Genomic DNA, 24,762 nt, shown 5'->3' with positions numbered 1-24,762 from the left:
CAAAACTACTGATGAAAAGCATGACAAACAAATAGCAGATTTGCAGCTCAAGCTTAATGAAGCTGAAAGGTATGGCCGAAGATGGAACCTCAGACTTCATAGTGTCCCTGAAGGAAATTTAGAAGATATTAAATCCACGGTTGTCAACATCTGCAGTGCTGTGCTACCTACCTCTCAGCAAAAAATGACAAATTACATTGATATAGTCCATCGCCGAGGAAGTTACCAAGAGGCTTCAAACAGGCCCAGGATGTCTATAGTTCGCTTTACAAACAGATCTACAAGAGACCTTCTGTGGAGGATGGCCAGAAAAAGTGAATATCTTCAAAGTGACAAGCTGAGGTTCGCCGAAGACTTGACTTCCGATGACAAAGCAACACAAAATAAGATGTGGCCCATAATTTAACCTGCAAGGAAAGATGGAAAGAAAGGTACACTTTGGTGGCACTCGTGTCATCATCGAGGGAAAAGAGGTCCGTCCGTAACGACTTAATTCGACCAAGATGCACACACCATCTGCTAGAGCTGCTTCCGCTGCTGAAAATCCTCCAAGGTGACAAGCGGATGGCCTTGTGACAACGTATCCTTCGAGATTATTCTGACACAATATAATCTTTGACGATTGCAGCTAGAATGAAGATGGAGATTTTTTTTTTTTGCAAATGAAGATCCATCCATTTTCTGAGCTGCTTATCCTCACAAGGGTCACGGGAGTGCTGGAGACAATCCCAGCTATCATCGGGCAGGAGGCGGGGTACACCCTGAACTGGTTGCCAGCCAATCGCAGGGCACACATATAAACAAACAACCATTTGCACTCACTTTCACACCTCGGGGCAATTTAGAGACTTCAATTAACCTACCATGCATGTTTTTGGGATGTGGGAGGAAACCGGAGTGCCCGGAGAAAACCTACGCAGGCACGGGGAGAACATGCAAACTCCATACAGGCGGAGCCGCGGATTGAACCCCGGTCCTCAGAAATGTGAGGCAGACGGTCTAACCAGTCGGCCACCGTGCCGCCGCAAATGACGATTTAAAAGAAAATGTACTCGTTATTAAGTTATTATTATCACAGTGATATTGTTCTTTGTTACTTTTCGTTTCCAAAAATTTTTAACTGTTTGTGGACAAATTAATCAAACTTTTTGCACTCCACTGAACATTTTCATGTCTTCCAATGGGAGGACAACTACGTTTTGATAAAGACTCTAAGACTCTGGCTTACAATGATGTGAATTCTGTGAAATTTTTACCTTTCTCCGCATTGTTTAGTTTATTTTTATTTTTCAACTTAATACCTAATTATGTGAAGCTAGGTTTTGCTGTTGTCTACCTCATATGGAGATTGTTTAACACTGATTCATACACATTTTCTATCGGTAAGGGATTGAGATGGTGCCTAATATTTGTTAAGCATTTTCTACTGTTCATAGTACCTGTTCATAGTACTTTATTTTTTTTACATTGTCTTTTTCTATTTTCTCTCCATGTCAGGGGGTTGAGGCACAATATCAAACATAAAGCCTTATTTTTATTTACAAAACAACAACAAAAACTTTTCAGGACACACATTCTGTTAAGAACGATGCACAGTTATAGAAAGCACAAAGGGGCAATGATATCTGGTTATCACATGGCTCAGAAAGGGCAGGAGGTACTGCTATACTGAGGGACTTCTTCAATGGGGACATTTTACATTCTGAAGGTGATCCTAAAGTGCATTACTTTATCTTAATCATCAACACTAACAATACTGTTGTCCTGTTAGTTAATGTCAACTCAACTCAAAGTGTGATAATGATATGTTGTTGGATGTATTACAATCTCGTTTGTTACATTGGCTCTCTATATACTCCAACGCAATTGTAGTAATGGGAGGAGTTTTAAATATCGCTATAGATGGTCGTCGTGACAGATGGCCGCCACAAACCGATCATTATACGGCTACCAATCTGATACGATTCATGCACGAATTTAACTTAACACATATATGGAGGGAGAAAAAACTAATGTGAATTCATGTAAGTGGAGCAATAAAGCGCATACTAGTTTGTCACGAATAGATTTTTGGTCGGTGTCTGTTTTGATGGCAATGCTGTTAATGTCAATATCCTCATGACTTCATTGATGGATCATAAAGCAATCTCAATACAAATGTTGATAAATAAGAATATTCTTTGTAGCGGTTCATACTGGAAACTGAACAGCTCTATCCTTAAACATGATGCAGTGATTAAATCAGTCCAGTCTTTAATAGAAATAAATCCTTATTAGAAAAGATGTTCTGTTGTTATTGGGAAGTTTTTAAGTTTGAATTATCTAAATTTCTGAGAACATATACGAGTTCCATAGCTAAAACCAAAAAAGCTGAAGAAGAACATATATTTTCAGAAATAAATTCAAAATCACAAAAAACAGCTGGTAATTTATCAGATAGTGAATTACAAAATGTAATCAGTCTGCAAAATACATTGGATAACATTTACAAATTGAAGGCTGATGGGGCCTTTGTTAGAAGTCGAAGAAGATGGTTAGAGGAAGGTGAACAGAATTCTGCTCACTAAAGCCGAGGGACTATCCCGCCTCACATATAGTGGTTTATCTCTTGACATAAACAAAAAGAATTTCAAACAATATAGACAAAATGCCTTTAATTTTCTTTGGAAGAACAAAATTCACTTTGTACAAAAATCTGTAATAATGAACTCATATGATAATGGTGGCCTTTACTTCTTGGACTTTAGTACTTTACATTCATAATACATTCCAAAAAATTTTTATTAAACAATTCATTAAGAACCCATTGTTCATTTGTAATTTTATTCCAAATTTTATTTTTTCTAACTTATGACGCCTAAATTTCCTCTTATTTTGTAATTATAATATTCAAAAACTCCCCACAAAACTAATCAACTTTCATAAACAGACACTTCTCCCATGGTCATTGATTTATAAACATAATTCCTCATAGTAACAGGGGGGAGGTGGGTTCCCACTTAGCTTCATGGCGGTGCTCCTGAGGCCGGGTTGGATGACTGCTTGGCGTTGGGGCTCCCCTCTTACGACCCGCGGCTGCTCCCTGGGTTCCCCCACTTATCGTTCCCTTGTCGGGTGCCCCTATCCGCCCTCCTTTCCAACAATCAAGGGACACTCTCCCGCCCTCGGGCTGGGCGGGGACTGGCTGCATCGTGGGATCTACAGGTTGGGGGGCCGTCTGGCTCTCCTGGGATGGAGGGCCCTTGTCTTGTCCTTCCCTCACAGGGTGTAGCACTACAGCCCCATGCAACACTCATATCTAAGGTTTCATTGTTGTAGATATGTAATGATTTACTTTTCTCATCCTGTTTACAATTAGTGCTTTGTCTTTTGTCTTTGTTTCTCTCTCCCCTGTAGAAACGTTGTTCTGTTTGACTCATCGATTCGGATTCTCAATAAACATCAATTGTAATACTAAGAAACCACAGTGGAAGCTTAAAAACTCCACTGTGACGCAGTAAAACTGTTCCAGCATATAAGGGATACAGATCCTCCATTCTGCTTGAGCTAACAGCCGAACAGGATCAAAAAGAAAAAAAAGAAAAAATCCTTATTTTACCCTGACTGGTTTTCTGATAACATTCTTTTGGTGGGTCAATTGTTACTGAAATGGCTCACTTTTAACATACCAACCATTTATTTTGAAATATGGAACTATTTCTCTTTGTGAATTTAATATTGTTATAAATTCGATCTCTACTGGAGTTGTTATGCTTTTTAAAAGTTTGGCATGTCGGAACCCTAGCTTAGAAATATCTATTGATCCAATCAAAACTGAAATTGCTGTGATTTGTTTCTCTTTAAGGCACAACAATAATCGTAATTTACGCACATTATTTCAAAAAGATGTTACATCTATTCCATACGTAGTTTATTATTGAAATAATCTTGTTGATAATCTTGACCGGAATTTTTTTTTTAACTTACCTGCAAAATATTTGATTAACAATAAAGTAAAAGAGGTATCATTTCAAATAATTCATAGGATTTACCCATGTAAAAATGTTCTACAATGGTTCATAAAAGACATTGATACTAACTGCTGTTTTTGTGAAAGATCCCCTGAAAATATTTTTCATTTATTTTGGAATTGCCCACACTCTGCCCAATTATGTATTTATAGTTTGATAGTATGCTGTATAGAACCAAATATTTATCTTTGCTTTAAGCATATATTGTTTGGCTTCATTAACTCTGCACCTGCGTGCAAAAAAACAATCTTATATTATTAATCTCATTATGCTATTGGCTAAATGGCATATGCATAAACGTCGATACACTAATCAAAAACCACCATTTTGCATTTTTGAAAATGAAGTCAAACAATATATTAGGTCAATTAGACAATCCACGAATGTGAAAGCACATACAACTTTGAGGTTATGTGCTCTATATAATTTATTTCTGTAATGAGACTGATTGTCTTCCTGTATTTGTATTTCACCCCCTGGCAATTGAACTTGTATGTTTTGTATTCCTTCCGCTTAAACAAAACCAAAAAAGCTGAAGAAAAACAGCCCCAAATCAACATGTGCCCACCTCAATTCCCACCGGGCAATTCAAAGTCTTCAATTAACCTACCATGCATGTTTTTGGGATATGCGAGGAAACCGGAGTGGCCGGAGAAAACCCACGCAGGCACGGGGAAAACATGCAAACTCCACACACCAACGGGGCCGGGGATTGAACCCCAGTCCTCAGAACTGTGAGGCAGACGCACCAACCAGTCACCACCGTTCCACCGTGCCGATTGCCGGTAAATTGTGCTGCATACGGTTACGACAAGGGAACGGAGTCCATTTCACATGAAAAAAAAATATTATTTTATATTTATTTATTTATTTATTTATTGATAGCATACGCTTTGGAGTTGACAATACAGTAACACCTAATTTCAGTGTCCATGCTTTGCTTCGGTGGCACGGTGGCCGACTGGTTAGAGCGTCAGCCTCACCGTTCTGAGGACCCCGTCCCCACCTGTGTGGAGTTTGCATGTTCTCCCCGTGCCTGCGTGGGTTTTCCTCCCACATCCCAAATACATGCATTAATTGGAGACTCTAAATTGCCCGTAGGTGTGACTGTGAGTGCGAATGGTTGTTTGTTTTTATGTGCCCTGCGATTGGCTGGCAACCAGTTCAGGGTGTACCCCGCCTCCTGCCCGATGACAGCTGGGATAGGCTCCAGCACGCCCGCGACCCTAGTGAGGAGAAGCAGCTCAGAAAATGGATGGATGGATGCTTTGCTTTCTATGGGAACGTCGCCCTTCCCAACATGGCCGCGACTACTTGCTCACCAACTACAATCAAAGTGATATGACTTACAGACTAAAAACAATTAAATGCTTTAAAAATATAAATATTGGAATGTGACTATTTGTTTGGGCCGTTTAGAACAACAGCTGCTTATTTTATTTCATTTACATGATTACTTGTAAAATGTTATGTGTCACTTGTTTCAGAAAATATATCCATCCATCCATTTTCTGAGCTGCTTCTCCTCAATAGGGTCGCGGGCGTGCTGGAGCCTATCCCAGCTATCATCGGGCAGGAGGCGGGGTACACCCTGAACCGGTTGCCAGCCAATCGCAGGGCACATACAAACAAACAACCATTCGCACTCACATTCACACCTACAGTCTCCAATGCATGCATGTTTTTGGGATGTGGGAGGAAACCGGAGTGCCCGGAGAAAACCCACGCAGGCACGGGGAGAACATGCAAACTCTACACAGGCGGGGCCGGGGATTGAACCCCTCACCTCAGAACTGTGAGGCTGACGCTCTAACCAGTCGGCCACCGTGCCACTCAGAAAATATAAATACACTGGATTTATTTTAACGTCAATGTATTTCTTTTGCCCGCGATCCTCGTGAGGATAAGCGGTAAAGAAAATGGATGGATGGATGGATTTCTTCTCTGCATTCTCAGAGTAACCTGGAAAAGGAAAATTGTGTTCCAAACCGGATATCCGCTAGTACGGGACGTGACAAGTTCTCTCTGGCACTGCAGCCATCTTGGATATAACGTTCTGTGTCGGTGAGTATCTCCGTTGTGAATCTAAAGTCATCCAGCCGTTTTCCAAAGATTATGGTCGCCATCAATTGTTTCAAATGTTAACTCAAAGTAGTATTATTAGTCGGTAAGGACATTTCCCCAAATTTTCCCTAGTTAAATGGTGCTTTGTACTGCCGATAGCCTGCTCAAAATGGGAGGAGGGGGGCATGTTGGCTGTTTCGTTTACGTGCAGCCTGCCATGGCCGCATTAGTAGTTAGCCAACAATTTTCATAGCGTTCATAGGTTGACAACGAGTTGCTCGTTGTTAACGGTTGCTTTCAGGTAAAAATGGGCCTCGCCACCAACGTTGCAAGTCGTCTTATTAAGTTGTTTATAGCTTAACGCAGCTAAGAGGGCTCACCTAGCAAAAGCATGGGCTGCCTGACTGGCCCAAGTAGCAGCAGTGTGTACCTCGTCGAATATGCAAAATTATGTTCTTGAATATGAATCTAATTTATTTTAAGACCCACACAACGATGCCTATGTACTGTTTGTGGGTTTTGCCCCAGAGGTAACCATTCCGTCTTTTGTTAGCAATGCCTGGCGAAGCAACAGAAACTGTCCCAGTCACCGAGCAGGAGATGCAGCAGCCACAAGTGGAGACTGGTTCGTACATTTTAACTTGTCGTAAGAAGCATGTAATCAGAAATGCTGTATACAACAACATTCATGGGGACCTGGTATTGTACTCGATGGGGTTTGCAAATTACTTAAAATTGGACACTTGATTTGAGGGGGTGACTTGATGTAAGATGAGTGGTTTGTATTGGGTGTGCATGTAACAGGTGACGGTCATTTTGACTGTCAGCTGCTCGGTGTTTTTGGCTTCCAGAGAGTAACCCAGGATCCCCTTGTATTTATTCAGGCGTGTTTGCTGTTATGCTCCAACAACTGGATTTGTTTTAGAAAGCATGTTGTGTGTTTTGTGTGCTCACTAAAGGCATTCTCACAACTAGATGAGACTTACTGATGCTTCAAATCTAGTAGCATGTGTTTTTTTATTCAAAGGTTTTTAGCTATGTTTACCTTACCCTTATTACATTTGTACTAAAACCTAATAGTGGATAAACAAAACACATTGGGGCAGTTTTGCAAGCCTATGCCGCTTCTTGCTCAACTGCCTCAAAATTATCTGATAATAGTGAATTCAGCCTCGAGGGCTGTACATTAATCGACTGAAAATGGAACATTGCTCTTCACAACATTGTCTTCTAAAATTGCAAACACGGGTATTATTTCACAAATGAGCTGTTATTTTGGCGCCAAGCTGTGGGGTAAAACCAACCTCTTTACATGCACTTTATAATTAAATGTGAATTATCAGGAGTTTCTGTAACAGTGTGATGTATGTACTCAGTTTGAGGTGTGAATGAAAAATTGCAATTTTGCAACCCTGTAAGGTTGAAATTAAATCACAAATATAGAATTTAGGGCTGTCACTATTGATTCTTTTTAGAATTGATTATCCTATCGATTATTCCATCGAATAATGCCCCCCCGTGCAATTATTTTTCTTTTTGTTATTCACATGCATTTTATTCTCCTTCATGAGAAAGGAACTTCTATCCTTTAACTGCAACAACCCGCTTCTCGCCCAGAGTCAGCTGGGATCGGCTCCAGCATGCCCCTGACCCTAGTGGGGGTAAGTGGTATGGAAAACGGATGAATCTTTGTTTCATCAAAATAACATTTGCAAACGCCTTTTACTTTGTTTGGAAAGCAATTTTCAACATTTTTGCCTATTTTCTAACATCTTGTGGATCAAACAAGTAACGAGTATCATCAATTTGTCTGTGCATTTTCGGAACTGTCAATTTTAAAATGTCTTGTTCGACATCCATCCATTTTCTGTACCACTAAACCCCATTAGGGGCGCATTGGATCGAATTCCAGCCGACTATGGGCGAGAGGCCCATCCTGGACTGGACAGCCAATCGCTGGGCACATATAACCAAACAACCATTCACACTCACATTCACACCCACAGACAATTTAGAACCTCCAGTTAACCTACCGTGCATGCTTTTGGGAAGTGGTAGGAAATCGGAGTACCCGGAGAAAGCCCACGCAGGCACGGGGAGAACATGCAAACAGGCGAGGCCGGAATTGAAGCCGGGTCCTCAGAACTGTGAGTGCTAACCAGTCGTCCACTGTGGCGCCCTCCTGTTGCACATTAGGGATTTTTTTGTCCGATTCGAGTTGCACAAAACAGGTCCAAAAAAAGTCATATAAATACGACACACCACAGAGAAGAGTAAGCCTGCCAAATTTGAATGAATTAAAAAAAATCGCTATGTGTATAAAATCAGGCTTCCAAACTTGAATAATAAGGGCTGCCACTCAGATGCTGTGGGTGTGTTGAATTGATACGCCAAAAGGAATCAAACATACTGAGGGGGTGATGGCTCAACTTCTAGCTTATGCTGTAAAATCACGCTAGGGGGCTAAACTTCAAAATTGAATGGTAATTGTAGACTATAATCATAACAACAAGCAGTAGTAATTTTCCAAGTAGAAAACAGAAAATTTGCTTTTTGTGACAAGCTGCACTTCAAGCAGAACCTTTTTTGGTATTTTGACACCAAATATCTACAGTACTTTCCTTCAGTATAGCAATATAAACACTTAGAAAGGGCTTTTGATGACAAAATAACTATTTCTATGTACGTAACTATTTACAATTTTCTCATCTGAAAAGAATGGAGGAACTTTTAACTATATACAGGTGTGTGTGAGTGAGAGAGAGAGAGAGAGAGAGAGAGACTGATTGCGTGTGTGTCTGCCTGTTTGTGTTTTCCTCTGCAATGGGGCAGACTGCTGGGGTGTGGTTCAAAATACTCCAGAGCGTACAGGTTGGTGTTGTCCACAATGTGTTGGACCAGCTCGTCTGTGAGAAACAGTTCCAAGAAGTCAGCAGGCTCATCAGAATCCAGCTCTGCGGGTAGAGCTCAGCGGTCCATGGGTTGCAGTGAAGGGTTTCTTATTTGGCCACCAGTCAGCCTGATGCCAGTCAGAATTAGCCCTACTTCTGCTGGATACACAGCCTGTGAATTATAGAAATGTGACCAATTACCATATATATTTTTTAATTGTTGCAGTGTGATGTGGATTTAAAAAAATATATATACGTTTTTGTACTACCAATGAGAGTAGGAGGGAGCGATCTGCTGGATCCACATGCTGTAAATTACAGAAATATAAATGATTACCATAAAAATATATATAAAACAAAAACAATTAAATGCTTTAAAAATATAAATATTGGAATGTGACTATTTGTTTGGGCCGTTTAAAACAACAGCTGCTTATTTTATTTCATTTACATGATTACTTGTAAAATGTTATGTGTCACTTGTTTCAGAAAATATATCCATCCATCCATTTTCTGAGCCGCTTCTCCTCACTAGGGTCGCGGGCGTGCTGGAGCCTATCCCAGCTATCATCGGACAGGAGGCAGGGTACACCCTGAACTGGTTGCCAGCCAATCGCAGGGCACATACAAACAAACAACCATTCGCACTCACATTCATACATACGGGCAATTTAGAGTCATCAATTAACCTACCATGCATGTTTTTTGGGATGTGGGAGGAAACCTGAGTGCCCGGAGAAAACCCACACAGGCACGGGGAGAACATGCTAACTCCACACAGGCGGGGAGGAGTTTGACCCCAGTCCTCAGAACTGTGAGGCAGATGCTCTAACCAGTCCCTACCGTGCCGCCGCAAGTGGTGAATTTTATAGAAAATTGAATAATAAAAAGGGGTTTCTACATGATAAAACACAGACAAACACAAAACAAACAAGGTACAGACAAACATTGGCAAAGGAAGGGATTTGTGACATGAGATGAGCAGAATGGGCGTGAAGTGAATGCGTATAGCTGAGGACTCCTGGTCTCAATAATATAATCCCAAATATGCACTAATCTGTACTTTTAGTAGACCGCAATGTTGAATTTACGTGTCTGGAACACGTTTGAGGCAGGCGAGTCAGGGTCCCGAGTGTTTGGCCGGACCGGTCCGCACCTGGAACAGGTGGATTTGACGGAAGGGAGGAAAAGCAGGAAGCCAACGAGTTCTCAGGCAGGACGTCTCTCTGGTGTCTCTGTTTGCCAGACGTTCGGAGCGGGCGCGTTGCGTCCACCTCCGTTCCTTCAGACTGAGTTCGGGCCCCAAAGCAGGGTGGCTCGGAACGCTTGCAGGAAGCTGTTTTTGTTTAACACAATGTCCTAATTAATTGGAATTGGGGTTGTAAAAGGATGACCATAAGTCTATTGATCTAGTCCTTCTAGCCATCTATATGCCACACATTGTGTTCATGATCTGTACTGGCAGCAAATGTTTAGTAGACTAAATAGAATATGAATAAATATGTGAGGGAGGGGGTGATAGAGGAAGCTAAGGATTTTGGCAAGAAGAAGAATAGAAGAATCATCTTTTATTGTCATGAACATGCATGCATGCACATGAAATTTGTTCTCTGCATTTAACCCATCACAGTGAACACATACACGTTAGTGGAACACACTGGAGCAGGGGGCAGCTGAAGCACCCAGGGAGCATTTCGGGGTATCGGTGTCTTGCTCAGGGACACCACAACCGTGAGTCAGGGGGATGTTGGTGGATGGTCCAGTCGGGGTCTTGAACCTAGGTCCCCCACGGTGGTCGGCAATGATCTTAACCATTGGGCCACGGCAAGCGAGTTAATGAGCTCTTACCTCCTTTGTTTCTGTCCGGAGTGTCAGGCGACGAGCCTGTGCAACTTTTCATGCTTTTTTTTTTTTTTTTCCCCCCCCATCTCTGTGATTGCCATCGTCATCTGTCAATGATGATGACCTCTTTTTAGTTTTGTTCCTCGAGACACACTGCTCCATTGGCAGCTGTCTGTATTTCTTCAATTTTTCCCGTTTTATTCGTGCTTCTCTCGTCTTCAATATTGCTTCAGCCAGTTTCAGCCTCACTTCTTCTTTATGGCAATGACTGACCTCTCACCCAAGACATTGCTGCCATCTGCTGGCGGTTATTATGGCAGAATTATTTTATTTGTTTCCCAAGCTTCAATGTGGAAGTCGAGCTGCCTCAGGCCCTTCTCAGCCCCTTCCTGTTGAAAAATATAATTGACAAGTTTTGTGGTCATAGGTGGGAAAAGTTTGGTTTTCAATTGTTTATTCTTCAATGGCAGGGAAAAGGTTATTTTAATCACCGTGAGTAGCAGCCCTAAAAACAATATATTACTATTATAATGCCCTCTCTAAATAATGGAAACATAGCAATGCAAAGCACTGGAAGAGTATTCCCAGACTAATTGTAGCCTAGATGGAGTGTTATGTGAAGGTTGATGAGAGAGCTCAAATTGAAATCGCAAGTAACTCAGCAACACTTGTCTAAAATGGTATGGTTTGCTATAGTTAAGGGCCATCGTAAATTAGCTCCCTTAATGATTTTTGATCAACATGCCTTCAGTTAGCAGAGAGAGTGACTGTTTTTGTTTTCTGCATTTTGAATTGTTTTGCATCAAACAAGTGCCAGGCAAATTTCACTATTCTAACCCTAAAAATTTGATGTCTTGGTTTGATAATTTAACCTGCATGGGAAACACTTCCGCCTTCCTGTTTGAAAAGAAATTAAAGAATATGTTTTTGTTTAGCTACACCTCCTGTCCCAGCTTCCTCCCAGCAACCCCAGACAACTTCTGGGCCTGCAAAGCCCAAAGTCAAAGATGCCAAAAGTGCTCAGGGTTCTTCTGCCCCAAAGGCTGTTCCTGGCAGAAGAAAACGCTCTTCTATGTCTGCCTCGTCCTCATCTCCCACCTCACCAAAATCCACTCCCTCCTCAACACCTTTGTCAACGGTTCAATCTCCCTTGGCTTCCTCACCTTCAGCAGCCCTTAAAGTTACCCCAAAGTCTGCTGTGGCAGGTTCAGAATCTCTTGCTTCTAGCCCTTCCAAATCTTTTGAAGTTACTTTTCTGACAGCTGCTTCAGTTCCTACTGATGATGACCTCCCACCACTTATTCCACCTGCAAAGCCAAGTAAAATATTAAATCAAAATAGTGCTGTTGTCCCTGTAGAAGTATCTAAAATAAAATCCAAATCTGAGCATGCATCTCGAGAGGAAATAAAGACTACACCTGCTGAGGCCACTGCTCCACTTAAAGTTGTTAAAGCCTCAACTGTTAATGTTGGGACCATAAAACCATCTCCAACTAAAGTCATGGAAACTGTTTCAAAGACCAATCCCAATTATCTTCATACTAAACCAGCCGTTCAGGACAAACCTGCTCCCGTGGAAGCGGCAAAGCCAGCCACTCAGGTCAGATCTGCTCCTGTGGAGGTCACCAAGCCAGCCGCTCAGGTCAAACGTGCTCCAGTGGAGTCTCCTAAGGTAGTCTTGCAAGAAAAGTCTGCTCCTGCGGGGGCTGCCAAGCCACCCCAGCAGGCCAAATCAGCTCCTGTGCAGCCTGTTCCTGTAGATGCGGCCAAGACAGTACCACAAGACAAGGCTGCCAAACGTACTCCAATTGAGGCTGCCCAGCCAACCTTGCAAGAAAAGCTTGCTACTATGGTTGCTGTAAAACCAGAAACACAGGATAAGGCTGCTCCCATGGAAACTGCCAAGCCAGCCCCACAAGACAAGGCTGCCAAGCCTGCTCCTGCAGAGGCCACAAAGTCAGCCTTGCAAGACAAGCATGTCCCCGTGGAGGCTGCCAAGCCAGCCGCTCAGGTCAAATCCAATCCCAAGCAGGCAGTCAAGCTAGTCTTGCAAGAAAAGCCTGTTCCTGCGGAGGCTGCCAAGCCACTCCAGCAGGTCAAATCTGCTCCTGTGCAGCCTGTTCCTGTGAAGCCAAGAAAGCCTTCCCCTGTAGATGCTGCCAAGGCAGTACCACAAGACAAGGTTGCCAAACCTGCTCCAATTGAGGCTGCCCAGCCACCCTTGCAAGAAAAGCTTGCTACTATGGTCGCTGCAAAGCCAGAAACACAGGATAAGGCTGCTCCCATGGAGACTGCCAAGCCAGCCCCACAAGACAAGGCTGCCAAGCCTGCTCCTGTGGAGGCCACTAAGTCAGCCTCTCAAGACAAGCATGTCTCCGTGGAGGCTGCCAAGCCAGCCACTCAGGTCAAATCCAATCCCAAGCAGGCTGTCAAGCTAGTCTTACAAGAAAAGTCTGTTCCTGCGGAGGCTGCCAAGCCACCCCAGCAGGTCAAATCTGCTCCTGTGCAGCCTGTTCCTGTGAAGCCAAGAAAGCCTTCCCCTGTAGATGCTGCCAAGACAGTACCACAAGACAAGGCTGCCAAACCTGCTCCAATTGAGGCTACCCAGCCACCCTTGCAAGAAAAGCTTGCTACTATGGTCGCTGCAAAGCCAGAAACACAGGATAAGGCTGCTCCCATAAAGACTGCCAAGCCAGCCCCACAAGACAAGGCTGCCAAGCCTGCTCCTGTGGAGGCCACTAAGTCAGCTTCTCAAGACAAGCATGTCTCCGTGGAGGCTGCCAAGCCAGCCACTCAGGTCAAATCCGATCCCAAGCAGGCTGTCATGCTAGTCTTGCAAGAAAAGTCTGTTCCTGCGGAGGCTGCCAAGCCACCCCAGCAGGTCAAATCTGCTCCTGTGCAGCCTGTTCCTGTGAAGCCAAGAAAGCCTTCCCCTGTAGATGCTCCCAAGACAGTACCACAAGACAAGGCTGCCAAACCTGCTCCAATTGAGGCTACCCAGCCACCCTTGCAAGAAAAGCTTGCTACTATGGTCGCTGCAAAGCCAGAAACACAGGATAAGGCTGCTCCCATGGAGACTGCCAAGCCAACCCCACAAGACAAGGCAGCCAAGCCTGCTCCTGCAGAGGGCACTAAGTCAGCCTTGCAAGACAAGCATGTCCCCATGGAGGCTGCCAAGCCAGCCGCTCAGGTCAAATCCGATCCCAAGCAGGCAGTCAAGCTAGTCTTGCAAGAAAAGCCTGTTCCTGCGGAGGCTGCCAAGCCACTCCAGCAGGTCAAATCTGCTCATGTGCAGCCTGTTCCTGTGAAGCCTAGAAAGCCTTCCACTGTAGATGCTGCCAAGGCAGTACCACAAGACAAGGCTGGCAAACCTGCTCCAATTGAGGCTGCCCAGCCACCCTTGCAAGAAAAGCTTGCTATTATGGTGGCTGCAAAGCCAGAAACACAGGATAAGGTTGCTCCCATGGAGACTGCCAAGCCAGCCCCACAAGACAAGGCTGCCAAGCCTGCTCCTGTGGAGGCCACTAAGTCAGCCTTGCAAGACAAGCATGTCCCGGTGGAGGCTGCCAAGCCAGCCGCTCAGGTCAAGTCCGCTCCCAAGCAGGCTGCCAAGCTAGTCTTGCAAGAAAAGCCTGTTCCTGCGGAGGCTGCCAAGCCATTCCAGCAGGTCAAATCTGCCCCTGTGCAGTCTGTTCCTGTGAAGCCGAGAAAGCCTTCCCCTGTAGATGCTGCCAAGACAGTACCACAAGACAAGGCTGCCAAACCTGCTCCAATTGAGGCTGCCCAGCCACCCTTGCAAGAAAAGCTTGCTATTATGGTGGCTGCAAAGCCAGAAACACAGGATAAGGCTGCTCCCATGGAGGCTGCCAAGCCTGCTCCTGTGGAGGCCACTAAGTCAGCCTTGCAAGACAAGCATGTCCCCGTGGAGGCTGCCAAGCCAGCCGCTCCGGACAAGTCCGCTCCCAAGCAGGCTGCCAAGCTAGTCTTGCAAGAAAAGCCTGTTCCTGCGGAGGCTGCCAAGCCACTCCAGCAGGTCAAATCTGCTCCTGTGCAGCCTGTTCCTGTGAAGCCTAGAAAGCCTTCCCCTGTAGTTGCTGCTAAGACAGCCCCACAAGACAAGGCTGCCAAACCTGCTCCAATTGAGGCTGCCAAGCCACCCCTGCAAGAAAACCTTGCTACTATGGTGGCTCCAAAGCCAGAAACACAGGATAAGGCTTCTCCCATGGAGACTGCCAAGCCAGCACCGCAAGCCAAGGCTGCCAAACCTGCTCCAATTGAGGCTGCCAAGCCACCCTTGCAAGAAAAACTTGCGACTACGGTGGCTGCAAAGCCAGAAAGGCAGGATAAGGCTGCTCCCATGGAGACTGCCAAGCCAGCCCCACAAGACAGGGCTGCCAAGCCTGCTCCTGTGGAGGTCACAAAATCAGCCTTGCAAGACAAGGATGTCCCTGTGGAGGCTACCAAGCCAGCCGCTCAGTTCAAATCAGCTCCCAAGCAGGCTGCCAAGCTAGTCTTGCAAGAAAAGCCTGTTCCTAGTGAGGCTGCCAAGCCTCTCCAGCAGGTCAAATCAGCCCCTGTGCAGCCTAGAAAGCCTTCCCCTCTAGATGCTGCCAAGACAGCACCACAAGACAAGGCTGCCAAGCCTGCTCCTGTGGAGGCCACTAAGTTAGCCTTGCAAGACAAGGAGGCTGCCAAGCCAGCCGCTCAGTTCAAATCAGCTCCCAAGCAGGCTGCCAAGCTAGTCTTGCAAGAAAAGCCTGTTCCTCGTGAGGCTGCCAAGCCTCTCCAGCAGGTCAAATCAGCCCCTGTGCAGCATGTTCCTGTGAAGCCTAGAAAGCCTTCCCCTCTAGATGCTGCCAAGACAGCACCACAAGACAAGGCTGCCAAGCCTTCTCCTGTGGAGGCCATTAAGTCAGCCTTGCAAGACAAGCATGTCACTGTGGAAGCTGGCAAGCCAGCTCCACAGGACAAGCCACTTTACATGGAGGTTGCCAAGCAGGCTGCCAAAGTTGCCAAGCCTTCTTGTGTGGAGGACACCCAGCTAGCCTTGCAAGACAAACCTGTCCCTGTGGAAGCTGCCAAGCCAGCTCCACGGGACAAGCCACTCTCTGTGGAGGCTGCCAAGCCAGCCGCTCAGGACAAATCCGCTCCCAAGCAGGCAGCCAAAGTTGCCGAGACGCTGACTGTGGAGGCCACCCTGCTATCCTTGGAAGACAAGCATGTCCCTGTGGAAGCTGCAAAGCCAGCTCTACAGGACAAGCCACTTTCCGTGGAGGCTGCCAAGCCAGCCGCTAAGAACAAATCCACTTCCATGCAGGCCGCCAAGTCAGCCCCTCAAGACAAGGCCGCCAAGCCAGCCCCTCAAGACAAGGCCGCCAAGCCAGCCCCTCAAGACAAGGCCGCCAAGCCAGCCCCTCAAGACAAGCTTGCGCCTGTTGAGGCTGCAAAGTCATCCCAACAAAACAAGGCTGTCAAGCCATCTCCTCAGGACAAATCTACTACCACAAATGCCGCCAAGCCAGACTTGCAGGACAAACCTGTTGTGGTGGAAGGAGCCGAGCCAGAGAGACTTACTCAGAAGGCTGAACTCAAGTCCGTTACAGAAACTAAACCAATTGCTGAGACCAAATTGGTTGGCGAGACTCCTGTCCTTGACCCAACTAAACTTAAATTTGCTGATTCCCTTGTAAAACCTGCCCCTGTCCAACCTGATGTTGAAGTAATAAGTTCTGTCCCATCACTCAAAACTGCCCCCACATCTGATAAAACCCCAGGCAAGGTGGAGACTGTGATCAAGAATGATGCGGGTATTTCTTTCTTTCCTTCTTCCTTTCTAGTTGCTGTATATCCTACTGTCACTGAACTGGTAGTTTCCCAAATGCTGAAGTAGGGCTGCACAATTAATTGAAATGTAATCATGATCACGTTTGGCTGCCATGATTAAATTAACCTGATCGTCAGCAATTTTTACATTTAAAATGCGGGCACTGCCGCATATGAGTCAGCCAACCACCAGGGGGCAAACACATTAAGGCTCCATTCACCGGCTTAAATAACAGGCGAGCGGTGCCTGGCGCATCCTCCAGCGGCCCGGGAGCTCAGCCTCAGTCACTTGGTGGAGCGAGTCACTACGAGAGAAAAAGTGCAGCAAAAAATTTTAGATGAGGATCTAGTTCTTCGAAAAGGGATCAATGTACCTTTTCTGAACATGTTTCGATTGAGGGCAAGTGATGCTAAACAAGTAGTATATAAAGACTGCAACAGAGTTGACTGTCCCACAAGGTTAAGATAACTAATCTGTTCATCCACCTGTAAAAATACCACCAATAAATGAAGCCAGAAGCCACAGCGATTGTTAATACTATGGATTACAGTAAAACGGCAGAACTGAGTGGGTCAACTTTTAAAATAAAAGCTCAAAATTGAAAATTGCATTACCGGAATGCATAGTATTAACAATCGTTGTAGCGGCTGGAATTTTTGATTGGATGCTGGCCTGACCGCAGGGAAAACGCTTAAGAGTAAACAAAAATGGAAATCACAACTTTCAAGTTATTTTTAGTTGGCGACCACGACTGAGAACGATTGAGCGGTACCCGTCCTTGACATTTCACTATATTGACGGCGATTTTCAAATAAAAATTTGGTGCTTGCATCCATGCAGCCATGTTATTGTCTTTTATGTATAAACTGTATTTGCTTCCATTGACTTTCACTTTGATTGCACTCTATAAAAGCATTTTGTATTTATTCAGTTAGCCCTTGGTAAATATGAAATTGTTGAGTAATATTTTTTCTATCATTTATTCTTAATTTCATTTTGCACTGAAACTGTTCACGTTTATTGAAAAGTAGTGCAATAAAAATGGGTTTCCTAACAAGAAATAGTCATGATTAATAATCTTGATTACAGTATTGATGAACATAACCGTGATTATAATTTTTTGCCATAATCGTGCAGCCCTATGCTGAAGCATATTGTTTAAATCACAATTTATAATCACAAAATATAATGTAAATTATGGGTTTTACTGTAAAAGACGTATCCATTTTGCTTTGTCTGCCTTTGTAACATTGATATGCATTTTTATTTTTAACTTGTTTTTTGGGGTGGGGGGGTCAGCATCGAAATCTGACCTGTAGAAAATTAGTTTTTGAGCAAGCAAAATGTAAGCTATTTTAATTTTGTTGCTTATGTTTTTTATCCCCCTCAAAATTGTAGGTTCAGGCACTGAGTCGGAGAGTGATGACTCGGTCCCTGAGTTGGAGGAACAAGACTCTGCACAAACACAGACACAGCAAGCACAGGTACGGTTGAAGTCTGTTTGCTGGTGTTTGCAAAACATGGATCTTGAATCTTCGATGATGATTTACACAGTGACTTTCGTTCTTCTGATCCTACTGAAGCCAGCCTTTGTGTACTGAGACGATTTATTTATTTACTTTTTTTGGGAGGGGGATCAAAGATGCTCAGTCTCTGGTTTCAGATTAATACAGATGAACACTTTGCTTGCCGTAGGTTGCGGCTGCTGCTGAACTGGATGAGGAGCCCGTCAGTAAAGCCAAACAAAGCCGCAGTGAAAAGAAGGCACGAAAGGTAATCAAATCCTAAATCACAGTAAGCTTTAGAATAGACTGTAAAGTTCTGCTTCTGGTCTATAAATTACTAAATGGTTTAGGTCCTGAATATAATTGAGAAATGCTAATGGAATATAAACCCAGTAAGGCTCTGAGATCTACAGACTTAAAATAGTGGAGCACTGAGTCCAAAACAGACATGGTGAAGCGGCTGTAGATGCTATGCTGGATACAAGTGGAATAGGTTGTTAACAGAAGTATATATGTATGTGTATATATATATATATGTGTGTATATATATATATATATATATATATATATATATATATATGTGTGTGTGTATATATATATATGTATGTGTGTATATATATGTGCGTGCGTGTGCGTGCGTATGCGTGCGTATATGTATGTGCTTGCGTATGCGTGCGTATATGTATGTGCGTGCGTATATATATGTATATACGCATGTATGTGTATGTATATACACGCATGTATGTGTGTGTGTATATACGCATGTATGTGTGTGTGTATATACGCATGTATGTGTGTGTGTATATACGCATGTATGTGTGTGTGTGTATACGCATGTATGCGTGTATACGCATGTATGCGTGTGTGTGTATACGCATGTATGCGTGTGTGTGTATACGCATGTATGTGTGTGTGTGTATACGCATGTATGTGTGTGTGTATACGCATGTATGTGTGTGTATATACACGTGTGTGTGTATATACGCATGTGTGTGTGTGTATATACGCATGTGTGTGTGTATATACGCATGTGTGTGTGTATATACGCGTGTGTGTGTATATACGCATGTGTGTGTGTGTGTATACGCATGTTATGTATGCTTGTATGTATGCGTGTATGTATGCATGTATGTATCATTTTCTGCAAATAAATGCTATAAATATTTGTATTTGGAGTCTGGGAGAAATGTTAGTATTTTAAAGAATTAAACAAATGCTTTACTCAAACACACACCTATAAATGGTAAAATCAGAAAAACTAGTAATTTTGCGGTCTTCTTATTTCTAGAGCTGTGTGTGTATTCAAAGTTTTCAGCAGTCTTATTTTTTTATGTTTTTATTCATGTAAAGCACATTGAGTTACCTTGTGTAGGAAATGGACTATATGAATAAATTTGCTTTACTAAATTGTTTTACTGCAATTTTTTTGGTCTAACTTTGCACCATTAAGACATGAAAGGTATGTTTTTGTGTCTAAAGGCAATGTCAAAGCTTGGTCTCAGGCAGGTAACAGGTGTCACCAGAGTCACAATTCGCAAGTCCAAGAACATCTTGTTTGTCATAACCAAACCAGATGTCTACAAGAGCCCCGCATCAGACACATACATTGTGTTTGGTGAAGCCAAGGTATGTAGCTGGGTGATTGCACTTTTTTTTTGTTTTGTTTGTTTGGTCATTCTGCTCTCTGATGTCAGTAAGCAAACTCTGCTTTCACTGTTTTGTGATTATCCAAACTCCCCTCCCCCTTTTCTAACCTAGATTGAAGATCTCTCTCAGCAAGCCCAGCAGGCTGCTGCAGAAAAATTCAAAATGCAGGGAGAAGCTGTATCAAACATCCAGGAAAATACACAGACGCCGACAGTACAGGAGGAGAGTGAAGAAGAAGAGGTTAAAATGAATCCTAGACATTAGGCAAAAGCCCCATTCCCCCCCCTTCATTTTTTTCCTAAATGTTACTCCTGTGATTTTAGGTTGACGAGACTGGAGTTGAGGTCAAGGACATTGAACTTGTCATGTCACAAGCAAATGTGTCGCGGGCAAAGGCTGTACGTGCCCTAAAAAACAACAACAACGACATTGTTAATGCTATTATGGTAAGTTTTCTGGACATTCTCTGAAGTTGTTTAACTTGAGGAAGCCATGTCTGATGGTTTGCACAAAAAACTCTCCAGTGATGATTGATACAGTGACTTTCGTTCTTCTGAATTTAACTGAAGCCAATATTTCTGTCCTGAGAAGGGATGATCTTGACTGTTTCAGTGAGCAAAGAAATCATAACACTGTTGCTAACAAACTGTTTTTTTCATTGCAGGAGTTGACAATGTAAAATGGACCCTGGCAAAAAGTGTTTCGAGTGGTTGCTGATTCGATATTAGTTCATTTATAGAATTTATACCCAAGATGGAAATAAAAATGTGACTATAAAAATGTTGTTTGTACTTATTTCTGGAAAGATGTTTAACTGTAATTTGTTTGTTGGTTTAGCATCTTTAAAGGTCCCAATCTACCTTTTTCTTTTAAATTCTTTATCTGTCATTTTATTAGGATAGAAAGATAATTTGGGTTGGAAATGCCCAGGATCCCCCTTTTCAAGCTTTTCTAGTTGGTACAAGATGCCTGGCCGATGACACTCAATTTTTCATTAATATTCAAGATGTAAATACGTTTTGCTCTCATTATATTGCTATTCTCTTAAATTTGAATATGGAAAATATGTTTGATAGGGAACCAGTGGATTGTTTGCCCATTATGAGCTGGGTTTAGACAGTCATGACACTTGTTAGTTTTACCCTACAGTAGTAATCATAATAGACACCAAGATAAAGCTTAAATCTGGCCAAATACTGGGAGGTAGCTGTAGGTGCTATATTGACTCTTAATGCTAGTGTTCTCCAAATGCGCTGGTGATTTGATGTTAGATATTTTAGAGTACGATGTCATTGTGTACATAAAAGTACTTGGGGCTGGTGGAGAGGTGGGTAACCTGCGTGATGGCACAACTTCAATACAAACCCTCTGCACGGGAGTCCCCGAAGTTTACAAAGTCTTCCTCTGCCAATTGTGCCAAACAAAGCAAAATTCTCCTTCCAAAATGCTTAGAATTTTCTACCAAAATAAATTGATTTTGAAATGTATTCTTAAGGTTGGCAGATGATACATACAAAGTACAAGTTTTTAGCTTTGCATAAGACACGGGTGCACTGTCATTCAGCCTGTTTCCAAAGTTGAGTGGGTGGGTACCAATCATGAACAAGTGGAGAAATATTTGACTATGCATGACTACGTAGCAGACACCTGGAACGGGTTTGTTCATTTTGCTGCTTTTTGGCTTTTCATCTGCTATTTTATACAATCAACAAACTGCGTAGATGTCAAACGTAAAACAGGTCACAGATACATTTTGATGTTAGGCATCAAACTGGGGGGAAAAAATGCATTTTGATGGCATGGGACCTTTAAGGTAAAAGAAACAGCATGTCTTTTATACTACACGGCCTGGGTACAGCCTAGACTGATCACCAGTCAGTCACAGGACAGTTTTATGAAGATGCACAACAATGCACATTTGCAGTCAATGTATGAGGTGCAGACGTCCCTCTCTCCAGCCACTTCATCCAGCTCTTCAGGGGGGATCTCGAGGCGTTCCCAGGCCAGCCGAAGGACGTAGTCTCTCCAGCGTGTCCTGGGTCGTCCCTGGTGGGACATACCCGGAACACCTCACCAGGGAGGCATCCGAATCAGATGCCCCAGCCACCTCATCTGGCTCCCCTCGATGTGGAGGCGCAGTGGCTCTGCTCTGAGATCCTCCCGGATGACCGAGCTTCTCACCCTATCTCTAAGGGAGAGCCCGGACACCCTGCGGAGGAAAGTAATTTTTGCCGCTTGTATCCGGGATCTTGTTTTTTCGGTCACAACCCACAACTCGTGACCATAGGTGAGGGTAGGAACGTAGATCGACCGGATTCGCCTTCGCCTTTCGGCTTAGCTCCTTCTTTACCAGAACGGACCGATACAAAGTCCGCATCACTGCAGACGCTGCACCGATCCGCCTGTCGATTTCCCGTTCCATTCTTCCCTCACTCGTGAACAAGACCCCAAGATACTTGAACTCCTCCACTTGGGGCATGATCTCATCCCAGACTTGGAGAGGGCATGCCACCCTTTTCCGACTGAGGACCATGGTCTCAGATTTGGAGGTGCTGATTCTCATCCCAGCCGCTTCACACTCAGCTGCGAACCGCTTCAGTGAGAGTTGGAGGTCACGGCTTGATGAAGCCAACAGAACCATATCATCTGCAAAAAGCACAGATGCAATACTGAGGCCACCAAACCGGAACCCCTCTACGCCTCTGGTGCGCCTAGAAATTATGTCCATAAAAGTTATGAACAGAATCGGTGACACAGGGCAGCCTTGGCGGTGTCCAACCCTCACCGGAAACGAGTCAGATTTACTGCCGGATATGCGGACCAAACTCTGACTTCGGTCGTACAGGGACCGAACAGCCCGTATCGGGGTTCGGTACCCCATACTCCCGAAGCACCCCCCACAGGACACCCCGAGGGACACGGTCGAACGCCTTCTCCAAGTCCACAAAACACATGTAGACTGGTTGGGCGAACTCCCATGCACCCTTGAGGACCCTGCCAAGGGTCTAGCGCTGGTCCACTGTTCCACGGCCAGGACGAAAACCACACTGCTCCTCCTGAATCTGAGATTTGACTTCCCGACGGATCCTCCTCTCCAGTACCCCTGTTTACATACCCTCGCAGAATTTATGAAATATTGTTTTTTTAAATATGACTGATGACTGAAGAACAACCATCATTAATGTATTTATGGTTATGTTTTGTTTGATGATAATGCTTTTCTGAAATGCTTGACAGTTTAATTTGAATCCCATTAAAATAAAACTAAATGTGTTTTGCCTGCCCCTTCATGTTTTCTTTGAAGAATTGTACCCACCTTACAAATTATCCCCGGGTAATCAAACATATGGGCACAACTGTGTGTTTTTTCATTTAATAAAAGTAGGGCTGTAAATTTCAAAAGAAGAGCAAGTAAATAAAAAGAAAGTATTACGTGTTCAAATGAAGTGCTTAACTTCAGAATCATTCTTTGAAAAAAAACCTAACAAAATACAGACAATACTTAATGTTTTGATCATATGGGTAGAAGCAAAATCATGCATTGTAAAAATGCATTGTACATAGGTAGAAGGCTTTTCCAGAATTTTGAGGTCAACGTTGGGGCTGCGTATTATACATGGGTGCGCATTATCACGAGAAATTACGGTACTGTAAATCACTGTCAGACATCCCCCTCCCCTATCCCCCTCAGAGTCAAGCTTTCACTCACCATTATCATGAATATTCCACAGTCATTACTGCCGGAATTTTGTGCAGGAAGGCCCTGTAAAAATATGTCGTCAATTAGCAAGCAAGCTACAAAATTCAACAGCTTAAGTACTGTACCAAACTGTGTGTGTAAGCTTCAAGTATCAGCCCAAATCATGACATTCACCATCATTGGAAGATGTTTAAAAAAAAACAATGTTTTTTTAATTTTACCTCAATATCCAAGCCTGAGAACTCTGACCATGTTCTGGTTTTAATGCGCTGGGAAACAGTGCTGTTATGAATTAAAAACATCAATGAATAAAAATTAAAAAACAGGACACTTCACTGCCAGCTGACACAATTTGGGCAAGTCTGTAGAACGAGACTGCCGGTAAAATATTTTAGTAGTAACCTTAATTGGTATTGGTGATCTTCGTGTATGAAGCCTTGTCCCTTTGTTTGGTATTGGGAATACATGAAAAAAAAATGTTTTTTTAGTGGCTTCATGACATACATGGCATATAGTCTTGGAAATGAGTCAAAAGTTTTCCACCATCAAACAACAGATCAAGTTTTGTTAGTATAAAGTCCTATTTTGGGTGTAATATCTCGGCCACACTACAAGTTCACTAACAGTATACACAGTAGAAAGTAGGCAGTTGTCCACAGAGGGAAAATCAGGGCATCCTTTTTTTCAGTCATTATTTGTTATTCATTTTTCAGAAGACCATTATACTTGTTCATGATATTTTCACTTTGAAATGTATTATTTTAAATGTTCAAATTTCACATTTACTTTGAGTTGTGTGTTACAGTGTGTTGTATTTTTTGTTCTATAAGTCCACAAATTAAATGTTAATACCGTTGATGAAGACTATTGTGTACTTACTGGAAGAGAGAGGAGAGGATCACATGAGCAAAGTGGAAGCTACTTTGGTGGAATATGGAGATCCACAAAGTAAACATCCTCGCCCTAAGGAATATCACCTATTACCGGCTGTTCTTTGATCCAATTTGTCACGCAACTATATTATCGGTTCCCAAACCTGATGCTGAACATTCTCCTGGATGAGCCTCAAGCAAGCATTCCCCACCTGTTTAAATATGTCCATCCATCCATCCATCCATCTTCTGAGCCGCTTATCCTCATAAGGGTCGCGGGAGTGCTGGCGCCTATCCCAGCTATCTCCGGGCAGGAGGCGGGGTACACCCTGAACTGGTTGCCAGCCAATCGCCGGGCACATACAAACAAACAACAATCCACATTCACATTCACCCCTACGGGCAAT

The 24,762-nt window shown here is 43.5% G+C and overlaps 1 protein-coding gene, 1 long non-coding RNA gene and 2 other non-coding genes across 5 annotated transcripts; 3 read left to right on the top strand and 1 right to left on the bottom strand.

The window, feature by feature from the left end:
• The first annotated feature begins 5,960 nt into the window (after window positions 1-5,960).
• naca (nascent polypeptide associated complex subunit alpha) lies at window positions 5,961-20,563 on the top strand. 2 transcript variants are annotated; one of them, XM_061795292.1, is made up of 8 exons: window positions 5,961-6,074; window positions 6,628-6,699; window positions 18,030-18,115; window positions 18,327-18,404; window positions 19,616-19,762; window positions 19,895-20,023; window positions 20,107-20,229; window positions 20,448-20,563. In XM_061795292.1, exons 2-8 carry the CDS (start codon window positions 6,630-6,632, stop codon window positions 20,460-20,462), a joined length of 648 nt encoding a protein of 215 aa, XP_061651276.1. In that variant the 5' UTR covers window positions 5,961-6,074; window positions 6,628-6,629; the 3' UTR covers window positions 20,463-20,563. The 2 variants fall into 2 exon arrangements, with proteins under 2 accessions (XP_061651276.1, XP_061651266.1); XM_061795282.1 differs by lacking the exons at window positions 5,961-6,074; window positions 6,628-6,699 and adding an exon at window positions 11,504-16,614.
• Window positions 11,106-24,533, bottom strand: LOC133487958 (uncharacterized). Its single transcript, XR_009791509.1, has 5 exons — window positions 24,363-24,533; window positions 23,886-23,926; window positions 23,705-23,765; window positions 23,493-23,546; window positions 11,106-11,196 (listed from the first exon to the last, which is right to left on the bottom strand). It is a non-coding gene; the product is annotated as an uncharacterized LOC133487958 (long non-coding RNA).
• Window positions 18,164-18,237, top strand: LOC133465626 (small nucleolar RNA SNORD59). Its single transcript, XR_009784693.1, has one exon. It is a non-coding gene; the product is annotated as a small nucleolar RNA SNORD59 (small nucleolar RNA).
• Window positions 20,301-20,375, top strand: LOC133465620 (small nucleolar RNA SNORD59). Its single transcript, XR_009784686.1, has one exon. It is a non-coding gene; the product is annotated as a small nucleolar RNA SNORD59 (small nucleolar RNA).
• Window positions 24,534-24,762: the final 229 nt, after the last annotated feature.

The sequence above is a fragment of the Phyllopteryx taeniolatus genome, chromosome 1 (genome assembly GCF_024500385.1).
Source record: "Phyllopteryx taeniolatus isolate TA_2022b chromosome 1, UOR_Ptae_1.2, whole genome shotgun sequence".
Lineage (NCBI taxonomy): Eukaryota > Metazoa > Chordata > Actinopteri > Syngnathiformes > Syngnathidae > Phyllopteryx > Phyllopteryx taeniolatus.
This window is presented reverse-complemented; position numbering and strand designations above follow the sequence as displayed.

Coding starts and splice junctions, on each gene's coding strand:
- naca (XM_061795282.1), top strand. CDS start 11,880: ATGTCTGCCTCGTCCTCATCTCCCACCTCACCAAAATCCACTCCCTCC. Junction 18,405..19,615: donor GTGAAAAGAAGGCACGAAAG/GTAATCAAATCC, acceptor TTGTGTCTAAAG/GCAATGTCAAAGCTTGGTCT. Junction 20,024..20,106: donor AGGAGAGTGAAGAAGAAGAG/GTTAAAATGAAT, acceptor CTGTGATTTTAG/GTTGACGAGACTGGAGTTGA.